General features: G+C 38.0%; 1 protein-coding gene and 1 long non-coding RNA gene across 2 annotated transcripts in view; one reads left to right on the forward strand and one right to left on the reverse strand.

Moving 5' to 3' along the window:
* LOC117307537 (centrosomal protein of 78 kDa-like) overlaps positions 1–23329 on the forward strand; it is a 28745-nt gene extending 5416 nt beyond the window's left edge. Inside the window, exons 2-7 of the mRNA XM_073789322.1 lie at positions 1323–1497; positions 8081–8216; positions 10870–11008; positions 21780–21886; positions 22710–22881; positions 23205–23329. Of these exons, the coding sequence (XP_073645423.1) occupies positions 1323–1497; positions 8081–8216; positions 10870–11008; positions 21780–21886; positions 22710–22881; positions 23205–23231 (756 nt within the window). The 3' untranslated portion in view covers positions 23232–23329. The remainder of the gene's footprint in view (positions 1–1322; positions 1498–8080; positions 8217–10869; positions 11009–21779; positions 21887–22709; positions 22882–23204) is intronic.
* On the reverse strand, positions 1705–23456 carry LOC141275973 (uncharacterized). Its single transcript, XR_012324677.1, has 3 exons — positions 23328–23456; positions 7904–22801; positions 1705–4461 (listed from the first exon to the last, which is right to left on the reverse strand). It is a non-coding gene; the product is annotated as an uncharacterized lncRNA (long non-coding RNA).
* Between the last annotated feature and the right edge of the window lie 138 nt (positions 23457–23594).

Raw genomic sequence — 23594 nt, forward strand, 5'->3', positions numbered from 1 at the left:
TAGAAATTGAAAAATTCTTTGAGCCTATACAGGGCAAGTCCATTGACCCCTCGGGTAGAGAACAGTCAAGAACTTGGGTGCCGAAGCCAAATGGCCTAGGTTCAAATTCCCTTTCTCCCTTTTCATAGCTAGTGACCATGGACAAATCACTTAACGTCTATGCCTCGTTGTGAGGTTTAAATGAACTCATTTGTATAAATAGTGCTTGGCACATGCTAAGCACTGTGTAAGTGATTGCTGTTATTTCTGCTTGGAGCTTTTATAAGCCATTGTTAATAGGAAAATGACACTAATGATTTTGCTTTTAGAGTGTCAAAGGCACTTTGAGTCTTTTATGTTTTCAAGAATGTAACAAGACTTTTTTGATTTAAAGTCAGTGTTCCCTGTTACCAAAATTGATTTTATGAATATAAAGAATTGAATGTCTTTAAGACAAGACTTGTGGTTAAATGTCAAACCATTATCTTCCCAAGGCACATCAAACTGGCTGTGCATGGTCCAGGCCTCTGAAGTTTGTGTCCACACCCTAGGTAGCATGTAAGATCCATTTTGTAAATATAGTTTTAAAAATAATGCCTGGGACTTCCCTGGCGGTCCAGCAGTTAACACTGCGCTCCTAATGCAGGGGGCGTGTGTTCGATCCCTGCTCAAGGAACTAGATCCCACATGCAATAAGTAAAAGATCCGGCAGGCCGCAACTAAAGACCTGGCACAGCCAAACACAGCCAAACAAAGAAACAAGTAAATAAATAAATACTTTTTAAAAATAAATAAAATTCAGTAATGCCTTAGGAGTTAGGAAAAGAAAATATTAGAACCTATTTAGCTTTGTATCATTTAAAAAATATCTGTGTAGTTTATAATGTACCTAAATTATATGTATAGAACTTTGTGTATATAATTTGTTAAAAAATAAGATGCATATTAAAAAGTTTTCTTATGGGTTGCCCAGTCAGGTGTTTGGAGACCATTGGAGGACAGAATGATGAAATTTAGAGCCTCAGCAATGATAGAATTTAGAATCAATTCCCTGACTTAGAAGATAAGGAAAATAATTCTTAGACTGTAATTGAGTTATCCAACTTTACATAACTGTTCAAAAACAGGTCATCCAGTGGCTGGAATCTAATCACTGACCGACTAGAATGTGGGTCACTGGACTCGTAAAGCAGAACTGACTGTTTAATTTCTCAGCTTGATTCTCCTGGCATATATGCGTGATATGTGTGTGTGTAAATCTCTGACATAATAAGCCATACTCAGTAGGCACATCCTGTTTCCTTATTGAAACATCTTAATTTTGTCCCATTAAATCTTTGAAGTATCAGACTATCAGAAGGCATGAAGAAACCTGGGCTGAGAGTCTTCGTTACAGGAGACCTGATCTTGACTGTATGCCTGGTTTGAGGCGCATCGCTCTGAACTGCAACAAGCTCATTGGTGACCTGGGTGCTCGTGCTTTTGCAGAATCTCTTAGTGAGGATTTATGGCTTGGAGGTAAATTCTTAAATTGAAAATACTGAATTTTTAATGTAATATATGCTTAGCTTTTGGCATGATACTGTTGTGATAGGACTTTTTTTAAGGCCTCATTTTTCTGATAGCTTTTATGTTGCTTTTAAACTTTCTCTAAAAGTTACATATATACTTTACAGAAAATACAGAGTAACAAGAGAACAATTACCTATAAATTTAACACCCAGACATAATCACTGTTCATTTTGGTGTATATATTCTCAGTCTTTTTATTGTTTTCTATAAATATATTTGTACACTTAGAGATTACAAAAATAGAATTGTAGTATACTTGCTATTTCATATTCCTGCTTTTTTCACTTAATGAGGTATCATGTAGTGTTCCATCATATTGATGTCCCATAGTTTAATCAATTCTTTGCAATTAGATTGAGACAGTTTGCTTTTCCCTGTCAGAAACAATGTGAATACATTATATATACATCTCTGTGTCCATCGGGCTTACTTCTGTAGAATAAGGTACTACAAGTGGAATGACTAAGTGTGACATATTTTTAAGACTTTTCATACACATTGCCAAATTACCACCCAGAAAGGCTATGCCAATTTGTAGTCCACCCCAAGAGTGGATGTGAATGAAGCCTGCCTCTCACAAACACTGGCTGGTAGCACTTTTTAAAAACTGTAAGACTACAAAAATGAGTACCTCTCCCTTTTTTATGCAAGTGGGATTACTCCAAATTTTATAACTTTTTTCAGTTAATTCAGTATGACCATCTTAGCATGTCAGTAAATTTGCATCTTTTTTTTTTTTTTTTTTTTTGCGGTACGCGGGCCTCTCACTGTTGTGGCCTCTCCCGTTGCGGAGCACAGGCTCCGGACGCGCAGGCTCAGCGGGAATGGCTCATGGGCCCAGCCGCTCCGCGGCATATGGTATCTTCCCGGACCAGGGCATGAACCCGTGTCCCCTGCATCAGCAGGCGGACTCTCAACCAGTGCGCCACCAGGGAAGCCTTACTGCATCATTTTTTTTGTGACCCTTCAGTGTTCCATTATATGAATATGCCACAGTGCACATAGCTTATCCGATCTTGTATAAAAGGTATGTCCAGTTTTTCAGTTACAAAAAGTACTCTGATATATATCCTTACCTATATCTCTGACTATTTTGGATCAAAAGGGTATAGACATTTTAAAGACTTCTCTTACAGAATCTTGGCTTAATCTGATAGGAGAATAACCACATTTTGTTTTATTTTGTATTCATTTGATTTACTGGTGAGGTTTACTGGCTGTTTGTATTCATTTGGCTAGTTGGTTAATTACACTGGGTGTCCCTTCTTCTGTAGTGACAGTTTGTAAGGGTTGTATCATATGCTGTTAGATCCATATGTCTGACTTGCTATTTCTGTATGTCATGGGGCGTTGAAAGACTCTAGTTATTTTAATGTGATGGTCCACTCAACACTTAAATGACTCATGATAGTTTCCTTTCATGTAATATTTTTTAATACCTGTGCTTTTGCGATGATCCCTTTTGATTAAATGAGTAGGTTGTTCAGCCCCAGAACTACTAGAATTCATGATCATTTGTTCTGGTTTTTGTCTGACCTTTTACCGCAAGAGTTCTTGACCATCATACTTTCGTGATAGATTTTTAGTGTGTATTCTCTATACACACATTGTTTGAATTTGTTAATTGTTTGTATCCTAGAAAACAGTACTTTTCTAATGTTGTACTTCCCTTATGGTTTGAGCAGATAATTTACTGATTAAAGTGATTTATACTTGTAAATTGTTCTTATCTCTACTCTGAATAGAGGTGAACCTAGATACTAAGGCTGCTTCCACCAAGAGCATTATTTGCTTCTTGTGCAACCTCTGAATTCTTGCAAGGAGTACTTTATTCATTTGTCAGTTTCACAAGTAATTTTTTTAATACCTTCTGTGTGCCAGATACAGGTTTAGGCACTACTGATAAAGCAGTGAACCAGACAGACAAAAGTCTTGCCCTCATGGAGCTTACATTCTTGTGAAGGAGTTGAGATAGAAATTAGTAAAGAGATAAGTAATATAATTTTAGAGAGTAGGAAGTGCAAAAATATCTTAATGTAAGAAGAGTGAGGGGGGCAGGTAGGACTCCATTGGACAGGTTAGTTAGGGGCCAGCTTCACTGGAGAAGTGGCATTTGAATGGAGACCTGAATGAAGAGAGGAGCAAGCCATGGAAGATCTGGGGTAAGCACATTCCAGGACAAGGGGGCAATGAGTATGCAGGCATGTAGGTCGGTGGAGTATTTAAGGAAAAGCAAGAAGGCCAATCTGGGCAGAGTACTGAGTGAAGAAGAATGTGGTGTGACATGAGGTCAAGGAGCTAGCCAGGGGTCTGCTCTTGTAAAGTCTTGAAGGCCAGAGTAAAGATATGGATTATTCTAAATGAGTAGAGGGTTTTGAACTGGAAAAAGGCATGATCCAAATAGTATCTGAATAAGGTGACCTGGTATAGAGAATGGACTTGGGAGGATAAAGAAGAGAAACAGGGAGACCAGTTAGGAGACTATCACAGGGGTCCAAATAAGAGATGTTTATGGCCTAGGTTAGGTTGGAAGTTTGCAGCAAGTGAAAAGTGGTTGAATTCAGGTTGTGTTTTCAGGGTGTAGCTAACAAGACCTGCAGATAGATTAGTTGTGAGGTATGAAGGGAATAGTAACAAGGAGACAAGTCGTTGATGATTATGTGTACAACTGGGTGGTATCACTTAGAAAAAGGGGGCTGATGGGAGGAGCAGCTTTTGAGGGAATATCAGGACTTGGATTTGTTATCTTAGATGCCCTTTAGGTATCTAAGTGTCTGGACAGTGCTCAGACTGTACTTTCTATCCAAAGGTATCCAAAGCCACTTTAGATGCAAAATGTTTAAAGTTGACCTTTGTTGCTGCCAAAATAGTAGCCATGGTGGGCAGTCTGCAAGATGGCATCTTAGGTTTCTGAGGAAGAAATTAGAATACACAAAGGGGTATTAAGTGTATAATTACATAATGTAGATTTCATATTTAAATTTATGGGAAAAGCAATAATTAGTTGGCTTTTGGTTTTAAATGGAAATAGCCACTCACTGGGAAATAATTACTCTAACTTCAATTCATTTTACTTTAGATCATTCTGTGATGAAAGCAATTATCAAAAAAGTTCTCCAGATGGAAGGAGTGCCAAGTCAGACATACATAACATGTTTCAGTTCGCTCGGAAGAGTTTCTCTTTAATGGCTTGTTTTTCTTTCTTTCTTAAAAGAAAATTATCAAGGTACTTTCTGCCATCTTAAAACTAAGTTTTTAGTCAAATCAAATGGCTTTTCTGTTTTTGAAAATGTTGTGTGATGCTTTAATTTAGGTTCCCAGAAATGCAGATTGAAAACCTTTTAACTTTTTATTTTCTGGAACTTATTATCGTTAGTCACAAATAGTCTTTTTTTTTTTTTTTGGTGATAAGAATGAATAGCAGGAGCAGCATTTGTGAAACCAAATCTAATATGAAACTGACTCTTTCTTGTGAGTAAATTTGAATTTTGAAACAGCAAAACAATAAGGTTTGATATAAAGCAAAATAAATATTTTACGTTTATGATCTGCCAATTTCCCAGAAAGAGTTTTCTGGTGACTTTCGTTATATACCAGATACATTAAAATCACCAATGGAAAACACATCTTTTATTCAGGTTCCCTCTGAAAGTTTTAAAAATTTGTTGACTTAATATCACTGAACGGTTCACTTTAAAATGGTTAAAATGATAACTTTTCTGTTTTGTGTAGTTTACCACAATTTTTTTAAAATGTGTTGTTTGAAGATTTTTGGGTTTTACAAAGGTATTGTATTAGCATAAAAATGAAAAATTTAAAAGACCACCTCTAATTGCATTATCCTATCTAGCAATATTTATATTTTTATTTTCTCTTCCTGCTGTCTATAAACATAATTCCACATAACTTCAATATAATTTGCCATTCTTTTCATACTAAATTTAAATTCTGTGATTCATAGTTATACTTTTTAACATTGTATTCACAAGGTTTCATTGAGTTGGTCAATTTTTTAAATTGGTGAACAAGGGCTTCCCTGGTGGCACAGTGGTTGAGAGTCCGCCTGCCGATGCAGGGGACACGGGTTCGTGCCCTGGTCCGGGAAGATCCCACATGCCGCGGAGCGGCTGGGCCGTGAGCCATGGCCGCTGAGCCTGCGCGTCCGGAGCCTGTGCTCCGCGACGGGAGAGGCCACAGCAGTGAGAGGCCCGCGTATCGCAAAAAAAAAAAAAAAAAAAAATTGGTGAACAATTGGAAATAACCTAAAATAAACTATTGTAAACATCTTCATATACAGCTTTTTTTCTCTACTTAAAGATGTATGTTTTTGATTCTCTGTTAATCAACTTGCTTGGACAATAGTGTATTAAATAAGTTGTTAAGAGTGTTTATGAAGTCAAAAGAAAGCTTATGATTGTCTGCCAATTGTTATTTCAAGAGAGTGATATTTGAATAATCAAATAGTACATACAAAGAAGTTAAGATTTGTGGTATCACACTAATTAGATATTATTATTAAAAATTTATATCATGTGTACAGTATTCTTAAAATAGCTAAGTTGACTTTTGCTATGATATTAGAAATGGAAATATATATATTAATAAAGCATGTATATTAGGAATTCTGTAAAATTAGTACCTGGTGGTATATAATAGGGCATCATGGAATGAGAAGAAAACAGTTAAACGTTTTTTTTTTATTTAGCATGATGAAACAAAGTGGAAATATAACTGAAATATACAAACTCATTGAGCTATTTTAAGAGTAATTTTATTTCTTGGGCTTTTTTTTTCTATTTGCCTCAGTTATTTGGAGACATAGAGGTAAGCCAATCAGTATCTGGGTATATACCTAGATCCTGGTGAGTACAGGGCGAAATAATGGTGTGAATTGTGTCACATTTATATTGTCATTATGTATGCCTAAAAACAGATGGGAACTTTTAAAGCATTCTTTTTTTTTTTTTTTTTTTTTTTTGCCGTACACGGGCCTCTCACTGTTGTGGCCTCTCCCGCTGCGGAGCACAGGCTCCGGACGCACAGGCTCAGCAGCCATGGCTCACGGGTCCAGCCGCTCCGCGGCACGTGGGATCTCCCCGGACCGGGGCACAAACCCGCGTCCCCTGCATCGGCAGGCGGACTCCCAACCACTGCGCCACCAGGGAAGCCCCAGATGGGAACTTTTATTAGAAATTTTTTTTATCTCCTAACAAGAAAAGTGTAATTTAAAAAACTTTTAATACAAATGTATTTGCATTCGTTTCTGAAAGTAAAGGAAGCTAACACATACAAACCACATGCATACAAACATTTTTTTGACCGTAATTAAGTTAAAAAACACAATAAAATAGCACAAAATGAACTGAGCTCCTATATATTTTTAAGAGGCATATAAATCACACAGGATCGTGTGGTGATTATCAATAAGCTACACTCTATGAAATATTTGTCCTATATTACCACATACACTCCATTTTACCCTGCATCCTAATGCTGCTAAACTATAGTAGAAAGCAACAGCATAGCACAGGGAGATCAGCTCGGTGCTTTGCGATGGCCTAGAGGGGTGGGATAGGGAGGGTGGGAGGGAGGCTCAAGAGGGAGGGGATATGGGGACATGTGTATGCATATGGCTGATTTGCTTTGTTGTGTAACAGAAACTAACACAGAATTGTGAAGCAATTATACTCCAATAAAGATCTATTAAAATAAATAAATAAAATAACACAAAATATAGTAGCTTTGAAGGATAAATATAACCATTTTAACCTATGATGTTTGTCTTCAGTAAATTCAAATTAAATATTTAAATGTGAATTTTAATATGTGGCTTGTTCTAAATAAAATATTAACACGTAGGTCTAGTTTTTGCAACCAAATATTTCATATAAAGATACTTGCCTCTTTACTACTGAAGTATAGGATAAGTCTCCACATTTCACTCTTTTATCCAGTGGGTTTCATTTGTTTTTTTGTGTGATTTCTGTATGAAATCAAAGGAGCAGTGAAGGTTGACAGGCTTATAGGAGAGTAACATTGACTCACCTACCACCCAGCAACTTGCAGCCTTATAACTTTTATTGTTTTTACATAGAAAAATTCATCTTAAATTGAAATTTTGGTCTAATTCTGAAGATTCTGTTTGGCAGAAGTCATGGGTGTATCTGTGTTTCTGTGTCCTTGAGATTCAGAAATGCCAAAGGTGTTCTAAGATTCAGTAAACTTGAGTGTTTCTGCATAATACATAAAATGTATCATACTTCGGGATTATTTTAAAAATTTATTTTTGCATTTCTGCACATCTCAATACTTTTGTTTTAGTTAAAATAACTTGTTACTGTAGAGAACTTACATTTTTTAAAAATGCTGGCTTATGTAAAACCTTTGTACAAAACGATCCTCTTTTTAATGGCCTTGGCATCATTGTCAAGTGCCTGTTTGATTCCTCTCAAAGTGTACACATGTGACAGTTGCTCTGTAGACCTTTGGTGCATCTTGATTCCTTCTTTTCATGCTTTGTCAAACATAGGCTTGGCCACAAAGCAACCTGTAAGTAATGGAAGGAAATACTCTGCTGGTAAAGAATGTTATGGTCCTGAACCTCTACCACCTGGTGTGTCTGGTTTCCGGCCGTGGCGTACTGCAGAACATGCAAAAAGCAACAGGTAACGTGTCTGCATTCCCTGTCTTTTTCAATCATTCAGAGTCCTTATTTTGGAACTTCTGTTATGTGAGCGGTCTCTGGTGCTTTCTATAGAGGAAAAAAGATAACTCACACATGGCTTCTGCCCAATGAGCCCTCTAAGGAAGAAAAACAAAAAGTAATTGGGAGTTTCAAGTTGTTTCTCAAGTGTCACAACAGAGCTAACCCCGTGGGAGTCTTGAGGAGACTAAAATTATCACCAATTGTGCATGTGAGAAAAGTTTCATTAAAGGCAGGTGTAGTTGCGTGAAGCCCTACAGCACAGAAGAAGGAATTTGGATATGTACGAATGGGCAAAAAGACATTTTAGACATGGGAAATAGTTTAATACAGAATGGATGAAAATTATGCATTAGACCTATTCTAAAACAACTGGCTTATTAACTCAGTAAATCAGATTTAGTGAGTCAAACTAGCTTTACCTGATTTCTTATCCAGGAGATAGCTGTTCATAGTAATTTTTGTCACAGAACAGTAAATAAAATGGTTGAACTATAGCTTTAGGCTTGCTAAGTGAAATAGATTGCTCTAGATGATTTTCAAGTGACTGACTTGGTAGTATTCACAAAATTGGGGATTAACAATTGCTTAAGAAAACAAAGAGAATTGATTTTAAATAGTACTTGAAGTAGTTACTGTGTAAAATATCTGTTCAGTTGCTCATGTTAAATGGATGTTTGTAATCCCCATTGGACAACCGACTACTTTTTTGCAAATGGTAATATGAATTGCTGTTGCATAAACTATAGTGTTGAATCCCCAGTCTTTGCACTTGAGTTTAGCAACTTTGTGGTTTCCTATCTTCTTCCTGAGACACTTAATCTCAGGTCCATCCTCCTCACACAGGGTGGTAAATTAGAGAATGATTAATATCACCATTTAAAGAAGTGAGACTGAAATCTCAAGCATCCTGAACATAGGAACTGAAGGGGCCTCTCAGCAGTTCAGAGAGTTATTACCTAGCCAGTCACCTGAATTCTGTTCAGTTTTCTCCATAGCAGAGCCCTCCAGGTCCTTGTTTTGAGCTTATTTATTTTTATACACAATTCTGTGTGGATACTGTACATAATACTAAATAGTTGTATTAACTGGGTTTAACTGGTGATGTATTTACATGAAGATCTAACTTCGTTTTGTTGATATCTTTTTAGGGGCTTTCCATTCATCAAAGCTCGTGATGTATGTAATCAGTTGCTGGTGTTTAGCTATCATATTTATGATATATAGGACTTGAATTGGGAAAGGTGGATGGTCATTCTCCTTGCTTTTTCAACTGACAGAGCCTTACAAGAAGCATTTCCCTCTCTGAAATAAATCCATGTAAAACATGTCTGGTCGCTCTCCCAATGCAACTGTGTAGTTGTGTGGATTTGGCACACAACTGGCAGCCTTGTGGTTATGCCTGTAAACAAGGAAGCCTGTTTTCCAGTCCGCAAATCAGCTGTTACCCAGTGAAACGAACTTGAGTGCCATTTCTGACCCCCTCACATGGAGCTCTCATACTGAAGAATGTTCACATGTTTTCAAGAAACGTTGTTTGCGGGCTATATGTACAAATTCCTGATCTGAAAACCAATATAAAGCAACATCTCCCAAACCTCTGCTCTCTCACCAAGGCCACACACATTCCCTCGCTTATGGCCTCATGGCAAGCTAATACTGTCAGTATCAGATTCTCCTTCCCAGTGGTTCTGGGAGACTGCATAGTTGCTCTGTGAAAGGCACCACTGCTGAGGTTGAGAGAAGAGCATCTTGGGTGTCAGTCCTGCCCTTGCATGCCCAGAGAGAGAGGTGTGCACCTCGTTCTCCTGTTACGGTTTTCCTGTGCTGCAGGGTTTGCTGCTTGTTGTCAAAATGATGTCCTAGTGACTTGTCTTCTGCGTGGTTATATAATCCCAGCACACTTCTTTATGATCTGTAGACTTTTATGGGGTTGTGGCCAGGTCAGGTTTTAAATGTTTGGAACTGTCCTATTGAACAACATTGCAGTGGCAGTGAATCTTGATGGGAGAATTGTATTACTGTTACCCTAGTTTTGGCTAAAGTGTGGTGAGAAGATGAAATTTTTGATGGGTTAGTTTTAGTTGTGTATGTGTATGTGATTTCTTTTTTAAAATTCTAATGTCTATTATTCCCAGCTTAGATATGTTGACTTTCTGATTATTCATCAGTCCCTTTACTGATGTATTTTCCTCTGAAAAACTACATTTTCTTCCAGACTGTTTGTGTCTGATGGTGAAGAATAAATTTTTCATTTGCAGTATAAAGTTGATCTGAGAAAAAATGTTTACCTTGGCTCTTCACTTGGCTTCTGTGAAAGAAACTTAATAAAATAATATGGGCAATTCCCATTACTAATCCTAACCATGTACAACAGAGGTCTGTATAGTAACATAGCAAAAATAAGTTCCTGTAATTTTACTTAGTCATTGCCTGTTTTAGACTAAGGAGCAGTGAGAGACATTTATAAATAATGATACCTCAGATCACTTTTGTTAAATGTCCTCTAATATTTGGATATTTGGATCTGGCTTGTGTTATCTTTTTTTACAATCTTGTCTTCTTTCTTTGCACTTTAGTGTAACAACTCTGTGATTTCCTATCTTCTTCTTCAGACACTCAGGTCCATCAGAATTTCCTGTGACTGTGACAGTAGAGAGTCCTTCCTCCTCAGAAATCGAAGAGGTCGATGATTCCTCAGAAAGTGTTCAGGAAGAGCCAGAGAAAATCCGTTTGAAACAAGAAGCACTGCAGGTACAAAGTTATCACTTTAAAGCTATAGACAAGGTTATTTTTCAAATGGAAGCCTGATTGCAACACGGCACAGCTTGTGTGAGGGTTCTGTTTTCCCCTCCCATCTGCATTGTATCCCCTTGAATGGTTCCTTAAGCTTAGACCAAGGTGAATGGTGGACATTTGAACTCTAAGAAATAAAAATCAAAACATGTCGTTAGTAATATATTTTCCTTTCCTTAGAACCTTAGTAGATTAGATTTAGGGAGAACCTTAGTGATCATACGATAAAGAAATTGAGTTATGAATGAATATAGTCAGCTGATTCAGTGTTCTTGTTTTACAGATGAGAAAATTGACAGTTCTAGCTGAACTCTGTTTTTATAAGAGGAAAATATGGCCTCATTTTAAATAAAAGTAAAAAAAAAGTTTTGATGTTGATATTCTCCTTTCCTAAAATAAAAAATATCAAGAAGCTACATTCTATTACCAACTAAACCTGATCTCTAATGTCATTCCATACTTTTGTTTGTATGGACAGAAAAGAAAAATTGATTTTCATAAGAAATTTTTGTACCTCAAAAATAATATATTTCTTTTTTTTCAACTTTAATGCAGAGCTGAACATTTCTAGTAAATAAAGGAACACCATTTGGGGGGAACCTTGTCTTTGTGCTACAAAGTTCATGTTTAATTTTTAAAAATTATTTAATGTGATTTTCTTTTCATATGAAACATGAAACTTGACAGGTTTCAGAACTAATTATTCCATTATTGTAGGACTATGGGAATTACTCTTTGATTTTCAAAAGAGAAAGCTAGATTTTTATTTTTTTAATTAAAATTAATGATAATATAGAGAAATTTTAAGAAAAGAACTTAGAAAATTATGAAATGTTAGAGTAGGAGAAATCTATAGTTCGTGTAGGGTTACCCCCTTTCGTTTTATAAATGAGCACCTACAATTTGTAGCACATAGTGGTTTATTAGTAAATGGCAGAGTATGACAAGACCCTAGAGCATCTAACCCGCCTTCCTTGTCATTTTAGATGTGATGTATTCATTTCCTTCACGAATAGACCAGGAGATTGTATTTCTAAAAGCAATGATAGACACTGGGGAAGACCAAGAAGTTTAAACACTGGACCACAGAATAGCAGATTCAGAAGGCACTGAGAACCCTTTTAGCTCTTCTCCGTTTTCACAAGACACTACAATGATGGTATCAAAGGGTTTAAGTATATAAGCCCACAAGAATCAAGAGGTTTCAACATAGTTTTGAAAGACGGAAGACAAGTGGAAGAGTGTGAAACTGAAGCAGTAGAACAGAGGAGAAGCATCACCTAGAATATGTACATCGACCACCTGCAACTGAGGAGGATTCTGACCCCACCTGCAGAAGTAGGCCCATGCTCAGATGCGCATGTAGGAGAGAGGGTGGAGTTAGTTAAAAGTGTGACTGAAATAGGGGAGCTCATTGAAGGGTTGTGTTTGGAGGAGTGGACTCCCAGCCCCGCCCTCACACTCCTGAAATGAGATGATTTCATTTTGAAACCAGTGAAACTGGCAAGAACTAGGGCAGCTAGTGTGAGTTTTTACACCCTAGAAAATTGTGTTTGGGGGAGATCCTATTACAGTTACTCCCCGCTTTTTCCTGCATAAGAAACCAATCAATCGTTGACTTCAGGGAGCTTTCTGCACTCATTCTTAAATAGAAAATAACTGTCATTTGCGTGATAGTTGAGTAAAGCTTCCAACGTGAGAGGGGGAAAAAGAGTGAAAACGTATCCTAGTAGGACCAGGGACAATTTAGGGAACAAAATAATTTAAGAAAAAACCCTAATTAGTATCCTGAGAGAGGTTTAAAAAGAGCTATAAAAAAGCTATAAAATAAGATTAGGGTGTTAATTAAAAAGAGAATGGTCAGAAAGCAAGAGAGGTCTCTTGGAAATGAAAATATGGTTGCTGAAATAAATTCAGTAGGAATTTAAAAAATTTCTCAGCATATAAAAAAGAAAGACACAATGGAAAATGTGATAGAAATATGTTAGAGAGGCTGCATCTGGGAGATCCAACATGTTACTATTAGAAACTCCAGACCCAGAACAAAAATGGAAGGAAGCTGTCAAAGGGCAACAAAATTCCCCACAGCTGAAAGTAGACATCAGGCCTCAGATTGAAAACAGTTACGCAAGATGAGCAAGAATAGACTCATACCTAGGCACCCTTCATTGTGAAACTTTAAAATACTGAAAAAATAAATTAAAATAGAATAAAATACTGAGAGGATACATCCATTCCAGAGAGAAAAATACTGGCCACCTAAAAAAAAGAGTTAAAATCTGACCTTATCATACTTGTCATCAGCACCATGGATCCTGGAAGGCATTAGAAAGATACCTCCAAAGTTTTTCAGGCACATAATTTTCACCCTAGGGGTTTGTATCCAGCCAAACTATCAGTCATAAGTGGAGGCTGAAGAAGATATTTTGTACACAAAGAAATTTGAAAATTTGACCTCCTGTGCTACACCTTAAGCTATTTATAGAAATAATCCAGCAAAATGAGGCAATAAACCAAGAAGGAAGGTAATAGGGGATTCGATGCAGATTGCAGCTAGTCTAGAGTGGAGAGGCTTCTATTGATTGTGTGATTGAGAGCTGAGAAACACCTTGAGGCATATTGTACTTACTTGGTATTAGGCACTGTTGGAAGGGAGGAGGGAGAGGAAGAGGAGAAGGAACTTGAACTCCAGAGGACGAAAGGCTATATGGACATAAACATGAAGCAAACTAAACTATCATTGATTTTTAACATACTATTGGTGAGGAAGAGAAGAATCCACTTAAACTTGACACTATAGATGTCCCCCTTTTCAGTGACACACAGGGGTAATGACCACCTGTCTAATTTGTTGTCCAAACCAGAACTTGTCCAAACTCCTTACACTTGAATAGTGTAAGGAGGCGCTCTAATGCTGTAACATCAGGACAACAGGTATAAACTGGAACAGCCCAAGGCGGCTTGGGGTATGTGGTCACCCTGCACAAGGGCAGTGACACTGGCACAGTACGGAACAAGGTGTAGTCTGTACACAGAGACACAGTACATCTGCAGTGGGCAATATTAATTTAATTGTAATAATGGCAATACTGTCTTGGTTTGCAGCTTTTATCGTCAACTTGCATGTAATCACTAATAACTAAAGTAAACTATACTTAGTATGTATTAGTATTAAGTTGGTATGTACTGAAATGTATTGTGTACTAGTATGTACTTAGTATATATTAGGCTCTAAGTGTTTTTGCATATATTAACTCATTTAATCCTCTGAATAGCCTTATGAGGTTGGTGCTAATATCATTCCCACTTTTTTTTTTTTTTTTTTTTTTTGCGGTACACGGGCCTCTCACTGTTATGGCTTCTCCCGTTGTGGAGCACAGGCTCTGGATGCGCAGGCTCAGCGGCCATGGCTCACGGGCCCAGCCGCTCCGCGGCATGTGGGATCCTCCCAGACCGGGGCACGAACCCGTGTCCCCTGCATCGGCAGACGGACTCCGAACCACTGTGCCACCAGGGATGCCCCATTCCCACTTTTGAGAACAGGTAACTAAGACAGGGAAGGAACTTGCCCAGGCTGTACCTATTTTAAGGTTGGATTGAGGCTTTGAGTTGAGGCTCTCTGCCTGTTCTCTTAAACCTTACTCCTTACTGACTCTCGAATAACAGAAGACTTAACTGCACATAGAACAGAATATAAATTTCAACTTTGACAACGTAAAAGCTAGGTTTGGAAGGTAGACAGGAGGTAGAAGAAAGGGAAGATGGTATGAATGTCCTCATTTTACAAAGCGTGACGTTGAGAGAGTTTATAGTTGATCAACAATGTAGGTTTTTAAGTATATCACTACAAGTCAAAGAGATCATGAGCAGTGGAATAACTCACGATGACATAACTTTACAGAGCAGTGTGGACATAGGAAAGAGTGTAAAGGAACTAAACCCTTACTTATTAGTAAGTTAGAAAGTGAACAGATAATGCCTCCAATTTAGTGAGAAAATAGTCATGTAAGAGTATTACTTGGAAATGGAGAAGAATTCAAATAACAATAGTTGGACCTCCCTGGTGGCACAGTGGTTAAGAATCTGCCTGCCAAGGCAGGGGACACGGGTTCGAGCCCTGGTCCAGGAAGATCCCACATGCTGCGGAGCAGCGAAGCCAGTGCCCCACAACTACAGAGTCTACGCTCTAGAGCCTGCGAACCACAACTACTGAGCCCACGTGTCACAACTACTGAAGCCCGCGTGCCTAGATCCTGTGCTCCATAACAAGAGAAGCCACCGCAATGAAGAGTAGCCCCCGCTCGCCGCAACTAGAGAAAGACTGCACACGGCAACGAAGACCCAACACAGCCAAAAATAAATAAATAGTAATAAAAAAATAAATAAAAAATAACTATTGATGTAAACCTCATGAAAAAGGAAATCCAAACAGCCAGTAAACACAGAAAAGTGTATGACTTCATTAAGTAATAAGAGAAAAGTGAGTCAAAACCAAGGAAACTACATGCCAATCAGATTGACAAATACATAAATAAAGTCTGGTAGTATCAGGTATTGTAGACCTGAAGTACTATGAGAATCTTCTACCCTGTTTATACTGGAGTATAAATCGACACAACTACTTTGGAAAGCATTTAGCACTCTCCATCAACTGAAGGTATATAAATAGCCTGTGAGCCAGCAGCCCTCACCCCCGCCCTGTGTAAATGCACCAGAATAACCGGTACAGCAGGATTCCTGTCCATGATTTGCATTAGCACAAACTGAAAACAAACCAAATGTCCATTAAGAGTCAAAAATTAAATAAATTTTGTGTATTCGTACAGTGGGAAAACTATCCAGCAATAAAATTGAATGAACTAGAGCTACAGGCAGCAATGTGGATGAATTTTTTAAACCAACGTTGAGAGAAAGAAATAAGATAGAAAAGACTTCATATACTATGATCCTCTACATAAAGGTAGATGTTGACAAAACTAAACTCTTTTGTTAGGGATGCATGCAGGTTAAAGGAAATGATTGTCAAGAAGTGAGGATGGTGTTTAACCTGGAAGAGGGAAGGAGCTTGTGATGAGAAAAGGATATGGGGGGGGGGGGGTTTGAGATGCTGACAAGTATCAATACTTTCAGATTCAAGTAGTGTTTATGTGAGTATTCTCTTTTTATTTGTCACATTGACAGTTTTGTTCTGTGCACTTCTCAGTACACATATCGTATTTTACAATTAAAAACCTGCGTAAAGAATCAGTCGCTTCTTGAGTGCTGGATGTGGGAGTGGGATGAGACCATTTCATTTTAAGCCCTTTACTACTGTTTGCATTCGCATGTTCATTCATTCAGCATTAATTGAACATATTCTGTGTACCAAGCACTCTTCTAATTTTATATGTGTTTTAACTCATGTAATCCTCACAAGAGCTCTGTGATATGGGAGCTTATCTCCATTTTATAGATGAGGAAGTTGAGGCCTAGAGTTATAGAACTTGTCCAAGGTTACATAGCTAATGGGTAGTGCCAGGCCCATTTGCCTCAGAGAATCTGAATTTTTACAATATAATCTAAAAGAGAAATTTAATTACTAATTATAAGCAAAAAAATTGCACATTAAAGAAGATGACACGTTTTCATCTATCCAGTTAGAGAAAAACACACAGTCTGTCTTTCACACACATACATCTTGTATTGGCAGGGATTTTCCTTATTAAGCAATTATTTATTGACCGTCTACGCTGTGCTAGGCACAGGTGCTGGGGGTAAACACTTAATAAAATACACCCCTATCTTCAAATAACTTGCACTCTAAGTGAGGAAGTAAGCCAACAGTTATAGTAGAGGTTATATACCAAGTGATACATCGCTGATGGCAGTGTAAAATCTCAGAAATCTTTTGGAAAGAAGTTTGGAGACAGGTACCTCAGAGCCTTAAAAATGTTCATTTGCTTTGATCTCAAACTCATTTTTATGGATTTATTGTAAGAACGTTATTCTCAATATGGAAAAAAGCTTTCATGCATAAAAACGGTTATTGTCTGATAATATTGAAAAGTTGGAAAGAATATAAATGTGTAAAATGGTTAACCAGTAAACCCACTCAGTGGAATATTTTTTAGCCCACAAAAAAAAATCACGGTTATGAATCCCCGATTATATGAGAAATGATTGATTTCAATGTTAAATGGAGAAAAGTTGAACATAAAATTTGATATCCAATATGATGGAAGCTTTGTCCCAGAAAAATCACCCTAGCCAGTGTACAGAAGGGAGGAAGGAGAGCAGATGACAGGAAGGAAAATTATTCCAAAGCCTTATCATTAGTCTTACTTAAGTAATAGAATATCAAGCAATTTTACTTTCTAACTTTTTTGGTTCCATATTTCCATGTAAGGGACATGAATTATGAATACTTTGTAGGAGGAGGATACACTTTTTCACAAAAATTTAACACTTCTAACACAATTAGAAGATTGATTAAACCATCATATTAAAAGTAGAGGAATTTTGCATTTTTTTTTCCTTTTTCCCCATTGAAAACTTGACTGGCTTTAGTAATGAAACATTAAAGAATTTGAAGTTCTTAGACTCTCAGTTTTTCAAACACGTTCTGAATATAAAAATATATGTTCATTGAGCAAATGTTTGTAAACAATGAACAGCTTCTTGAAGGAAATAGCCACCTCTGCATGTACAGACACCTAATCTGCTCTTTTGTCTTAAAAAAGTATCAAAAATATTTTGCCATGTCACTAAATACTCTTCTACATCAGAGAATTTGATTAAGCTTTTGCATCATCTCCCAGGAAAAACGCACAGATATATTATGAATGTAGAACTCCTGAAGCCCATTCATTAACTCTGGTTGAGACCTCTTGTCATTCTTTTCTTAGTGGCTTCATAGCGCATTCCTTCAGACGGTGAGCTGTTTTTCTTTAAACCAGTCCCAATTTGGAGGCTCTTAGCTTTCTTCTAGGGTTTGGTTATAAACAATCTTATGACATCATGTTGGTAGATAAATCTTTGCCCACATCTTTGATTTCCTTAGGGTAAACCCCTGATGTAGGATTATTGTTAGGTACCAAGAGTTACTCTCCAGAAAGTGATACCAGTTCCTCTCCCAATGATGGCATATAATAGAGTTCCTCATTCTTTAAGTGATTGTTCAAAGCAGTTAAAAGGTATAAATATACCGTACTGTTTTCATAAATATAGGAATTCTGATTGTTTATCGCTGCATAAGAAACCACCCCGAAACAGTGGCCTAAAACAATGACAGTCATTTATTTTGTTCACGAACCTGGAGGTTGAGTAGGATATTGATTCTTTTACTACACTCTTACTGACTGAAAACAATACCTATTTGACTAGCTCACAGTTCTGCAGGTCAGAAGTCCAGGCACAGCATGACTGGGTTTCCTGCTCAGATACACACGGGAACATGTGAGTTCCCTCCTGAGAGTGTTAAAGCACATGAAATTTAAGTGTAAGACATTGAGCCCCAAACGTTGGATGTTCACCATAGTTTGTGTGGGTCACAGAGCTGAAATCAAGATGTCAGTCTGGCTGTGTTAGCATCCAGAGGCTCTGGGAAAGAATGGCTTCAAGATTCTTCGGCTTGTTGGCATAATTCAGATTCTGCAGTTGCAGGACAGAGGTCCCCATTTCCTTGCTGGCTGTCATTCGGGGGACAGTCTCAGCTCCTAGAGGCCTCTCACTTGCCTTCCCTGCCACACCATTGGACTTCTTCAGAGCCAGCAATGGAGAGTCTCCCTCTTGTCCCTTTTGTACTTCAATTCAGGAAGAGTTCAGGTCCTTTTCATGGGGTGCCTGAGTAGGTCACATCCATCTAGAATAATCTCCCTATCTTAAAAAAACAACTGATTTTGAACCTTAATTCCATCTGCAAAATCCCTTCACTGCAGCACCTAGATTTAGAGTTTGATTGGATAAGTGGAAGGTTTGTGTACTTCAGTAAGTAGGAGTCTTAGGGGCTCTGTTAGAATTCTGCCTATTGCAAGCAGTGTCCCCACTTCACGGACCGAAGTGTCTTATTTCCTGAAACTCCTAAGGGAGTTTATCAGTGTTCATTTTATTTCAGTGACCTTGGTGAATGGGAAGACTACCACCTCCGTGAGCAGGAATGGCACCCAGCTTCCTGAGTCCACAGTGTGGCTCTGCTACTTAGTGGTGTGACCTTGGCTGTGCTGCTCTACTTACTCTACTTCTCTGCCTCTGTTTCCCTCATCTGTAAAATAACATGGAGTTAGTGATTGTTCTTTCCTCGTACGGTTTGTTTTTTAAATAAATTTATTTTATTTATCTGTTTTTGGCTGCGCTGGGTGTTTGATACTGCTCTCGGACTTTCTCTACTTGCGTCGAGCGGGGGCTACTCTTCGTAGTGGTGTGCGGGCTTCTCATTGCGGTGGTTTCTCTTGTTGCAGAGCACGGGCTCTAGGCGCGCAGGCTTCAGTAGTTGTGGCACGCGGGCTCAGTAGTTTTGACTCGGGGGCTCTAGAGCGTAGGTTCAGTAGTCGTGGCGCACGGGCTTAGTTGCTCCGAGGCACGTGGGATCTCTCTGGACCAGGGCTCGAACCCGTGTCCCCTGCACTGGCAGGCAGATTCTTAACCACTGCGCCATCAGGGAAGCCCCCTCTTAGGGTTTTGATGATTAGATTTAATGCCCAGGGAACTCCAGGAACAGTGCTTGACTGTAAATTGCTTTAAAAGTGATTACTTTTGGAGCTTCCCTGGTGGTGCAGTGGTTGAGAGTCCACCTGCCTGCCGATGCAGGGGACACGGGTTCATGCCCGATCCGGGGAAGATCCCACTTGCCGCGGAGTGGCTGGGCCCGTCAGCCATGGCTGCTGAGCCTGCGCGTCCGGAGCCTGTGCTCCGCAATGGGAGAGGCCACAACAGTGAGAGGCCCGTGTACCGCAATTAAAAAAAATAAAATAAAATAAAGTGGTTACTTTAAAAAAAAATGCTTTTGAATCTCCAATTATGCAATTCAGGTGTGTTAAGCATGTTCATTAATAGGAGTTCCTACTATAAAGAGACCCACAAATAAAAATAGAACTTTTCTTTCTTGTTCTTAACTATTTATTTCTGACTTGCTATGTTATACGCATATGCCTTTTATGGTGGGCTGCCACAAATTTATGTTGGAAAAAGTGGAATTTAAATAAATCTTTACTATGCTAATTTGATAGATTTTGATAATTCATTTCACTAGCATGGTATGATATTACCAGTAGCAGACTAAAATCTGAGTTCACTTCTGGCTCTGCCCCTAAATCCTGATGAGTCCTATAGCTGGAAAGGCTTTTGGATATTATACTACGAATTAGTTATAACATTTACTCTGTTTGTTTAGGAAAAACTGGAGGAGTGCCTAAAGCAGTTAAAGGAGGAAAGAGTAATAAGACTTAAGGCTGATAAATGAGTCAATGAAGTAAACAATTGCTTATACTTTTGGGAGTGTTTTGGTTTTATTTCGATTTGATTTTAATCCATATACACATAGTTTGTAAACTTCAAAACTGTAATATGTTGCAAATTGGTTGTATCATATGGACTTTTGCATTTACTGGTATTTAGTGATCATATGATCTATATTCCAGAAAGCATGTTTTTAAAAATATGAAAATCTCGTTGTGTGTGTGTGTGTATGTGTGCGCACGCACACGCGCTTTATGACATTAGCTTATGATCTGTTCATGATTCTTTGATTCAAGAAAGCACTTTTTGTGCATATACTATATATACAGTAGCATAAAAGACATGATGAGACTCTCATCATGAGGCAATGAATTAGGAAAGTGAATCATTTAAATAAATTTAAGATATTGGAAAACTTCTAAGAATGCAATGAAAGATAAAAATATATACTATAAGAATTACATTAGGTAATGTGCATGAAAGCAGGGCATAATCTAAAAAGTTCTAAATATACTTTATCAGAGGTTGAGCGTAGGGAGGAATTTTTCAAAGTGCATATCCACTGGATTGGCGGACACTCATTCAATAAATGGTGAGCACCTGCTCATATAAGGCAAAAGGGGCATCATGAACATAACAGCCTTTCTGAGAAATACTGGAGTTGAGCTTATAGGGGGTTTTAAGTGCATAGGTGATGAGCGGAAGGGGAAGAGTGCACGGGAGTGAATATTTTGAAGGAGCCAAAGAAAACATTGGTGATCATACATTTAATAAATTGGGTTGGGTATGATTTAGGACTTTTAAACGTAAGCATTAGATATTTTGTTCACTAAAGTTAATTCTTAACATTCAGCAGAGTTGTAATATGTTTTGTTCAGATCAGATTCTATAATTCACTTTCTAATTTAAGGGAAACTTAAAGCAGGTAATTTTCTGATGTGGAATGAGGCTCCATTATGAATTGAACCAGTTAGAAATGTGATCTTTCGTGAAAGATCATTAATAAAACGATAACTTTGGTTTACTTATATACCACCTAAGCGTTATATAGGAAACTTTGTTGGGTGCCTGGGGGTTTTGGTTATTATGTGATAATGGTCTCTGTCTTTACTGGTGGAGAGTTAGGTTAATTACAGATTAATTACATTTTGAGTGTTTTAGTTTTGTTCCTTTAAACTAGGCAAGACTACTTTTGATGACAATGAGAAAAAAATCATGTCAGACATTTTCCGTCTTCTTTTATAGCTAGAACATGAAAATGCCCAGTTAAGAAATGTAACTTTCTCTTTGTCTGAAGCCCTTCATGTCCACAAGCATGATCCTGGATGATGAAGGTGTTTTGGGCAGCACTGAGAATTCTTTTCAGAAGTTCCATGCTTTCTTGGATCTCCTTAAAGATGCTGGGTTAGTTCATTTCTCTTCATGGCGTTCTTCTCTTTGCGACTATAATGGTAGTTTGCTGAGGAACTGGAGCAATTTTCATCACTTACGTGGCCATATTTAGCCAAATTTAGTGTAATTATAGGTAATATAGTTGACGTTTTAAAAGGAGGAATTAAATTTTTTAAGAAATGCAACTAGGGGAGCCTGCTTTGGTAGAGTGGGGAGCCCATTATAAAAGAGTAACCTGTAGACAGAGTAATTAGTAGGTACAGTTTTTTGTAAAGACTAAATTGAAAGCAGTTTTCATTGAAAATATTCGGGAATGGATAAGAATTTTCCTATCTTTCATTTACTTTGCTTGTTTGATACGTTTGAATGAAAGTTATTTTTGTCTTAGACATACAAATTATTATTAATCTGCAGGGAAGATATAGGTCAGTGGTTCTCAACCGTGAGCAATTTTGCTGAAAGAGGGAAGTGGAGATTGATAGTTGATGGAGTAGTGTTTTGTCAGTGAATGAGTTGGTGTTGGGAAGGAAGGAACAAACACATTCTTGGAAACTGGAGGAAAGGTGGTAAAGAAGTGTGGGAATGGAGGTGTGACTGGCAGTGGACGGGGTGCACAGTACATGTTGAAGCTGCTAGTGAGACAGTGGGATGTCTCCTAGAGGATGAATCTGGAAAGGGCTGAGAATTTGGGGGAGAGAGAGGCTTGTAGTACGGAGTAGGATGTTGGCTTTTAAGATTTTAGAAGTATTTCATGATTGTAGGTCTGGGGAAATCTAAACTGCTCTTCTGTGATTATAATAACCTTTATCTTTTCTCCTTTCCTCCTCTGGTCCAGGCTTGGGCAGCTGGCCACAATGGCTGGTACAGATCAGTCCGATTTTCATTTACTAGGTCGTCCCCAGATGAATTCTACTGTTAGTAGTCCACCTAAAGAAGAAAAGAAGGCACTTGAAGAAGAAAAATCAGAATCAAAGCAGAGTGCCCCAGGACCAACGCAAAATCTCCAAGTAAGTGGAGAGGACAGCACTTAAGGATTCTAAGAGTGATTAGCAAAAAGGAAATGACCAAGTCAGAGAGAAAATAATAATGGTCAGTCTCTAATAGTTCACGTGCTCGGGAGCTAGAAGACTCTGGAGTCCTCCCCAAATCTGAGATTAGTAAATGTGGGCCCGTTTCATGATACTGTATTGTTGTACATAAGAAAACTGGAAGTTCTTTAGAAAGTGTATGAGTTAAAGCAAACTTCTCCTTAATGAAGAAAGAAAACATTACAGAAAATATTCCAAATTTTAAGTTGTATAAATGTCTGTTCTATTCATATTTTATCTAGGTTTCTATTTGTATGCAGTCAGCTTAACAATGAAGGAACACTAATGGAGGTACACGTACTGATATAATTTTTAAAATAAGTAATCTTGACATAGCTGATACGTAAGATATTACAGTGACTCACCTGGTCATGGGAATGGGAGGGGAAACCTGTCAGCTTTTCCTCCAGCCTCACTTGGAGCCCCCTTCGCCCAGCTCAGCCAATCTCAGACTGGTCTTGGGAACTGACTGGTCTTGGGAACTGACAGTCTGGTCACAAACATATTATTATACTGTTCACATGTGCCTGGAGGATAGCAAAGAAATTAATTTTCTTACAGAGTAGGGTTTTATTTTAGTGAGGGGAAGGAAATGGGTAATAACTACCCCAGTCACCAAAGTCTGAAAATGT

This window comes from Tursiops truncatus, chromosome 12 (genome assembly GCF_011762595.2).
Source record: "Tursiops truncatus isolate mTurTru1 chromosome 12, mTurTru1.mat.Y, whole genome shotgun sequence".
NCBI classification, from domain to species: Eukaryota; Metazoa; Chordata; class Mammalia; order Artiodactyla; family Delphinidae; genus Tursiops; species Tursiops truncatus.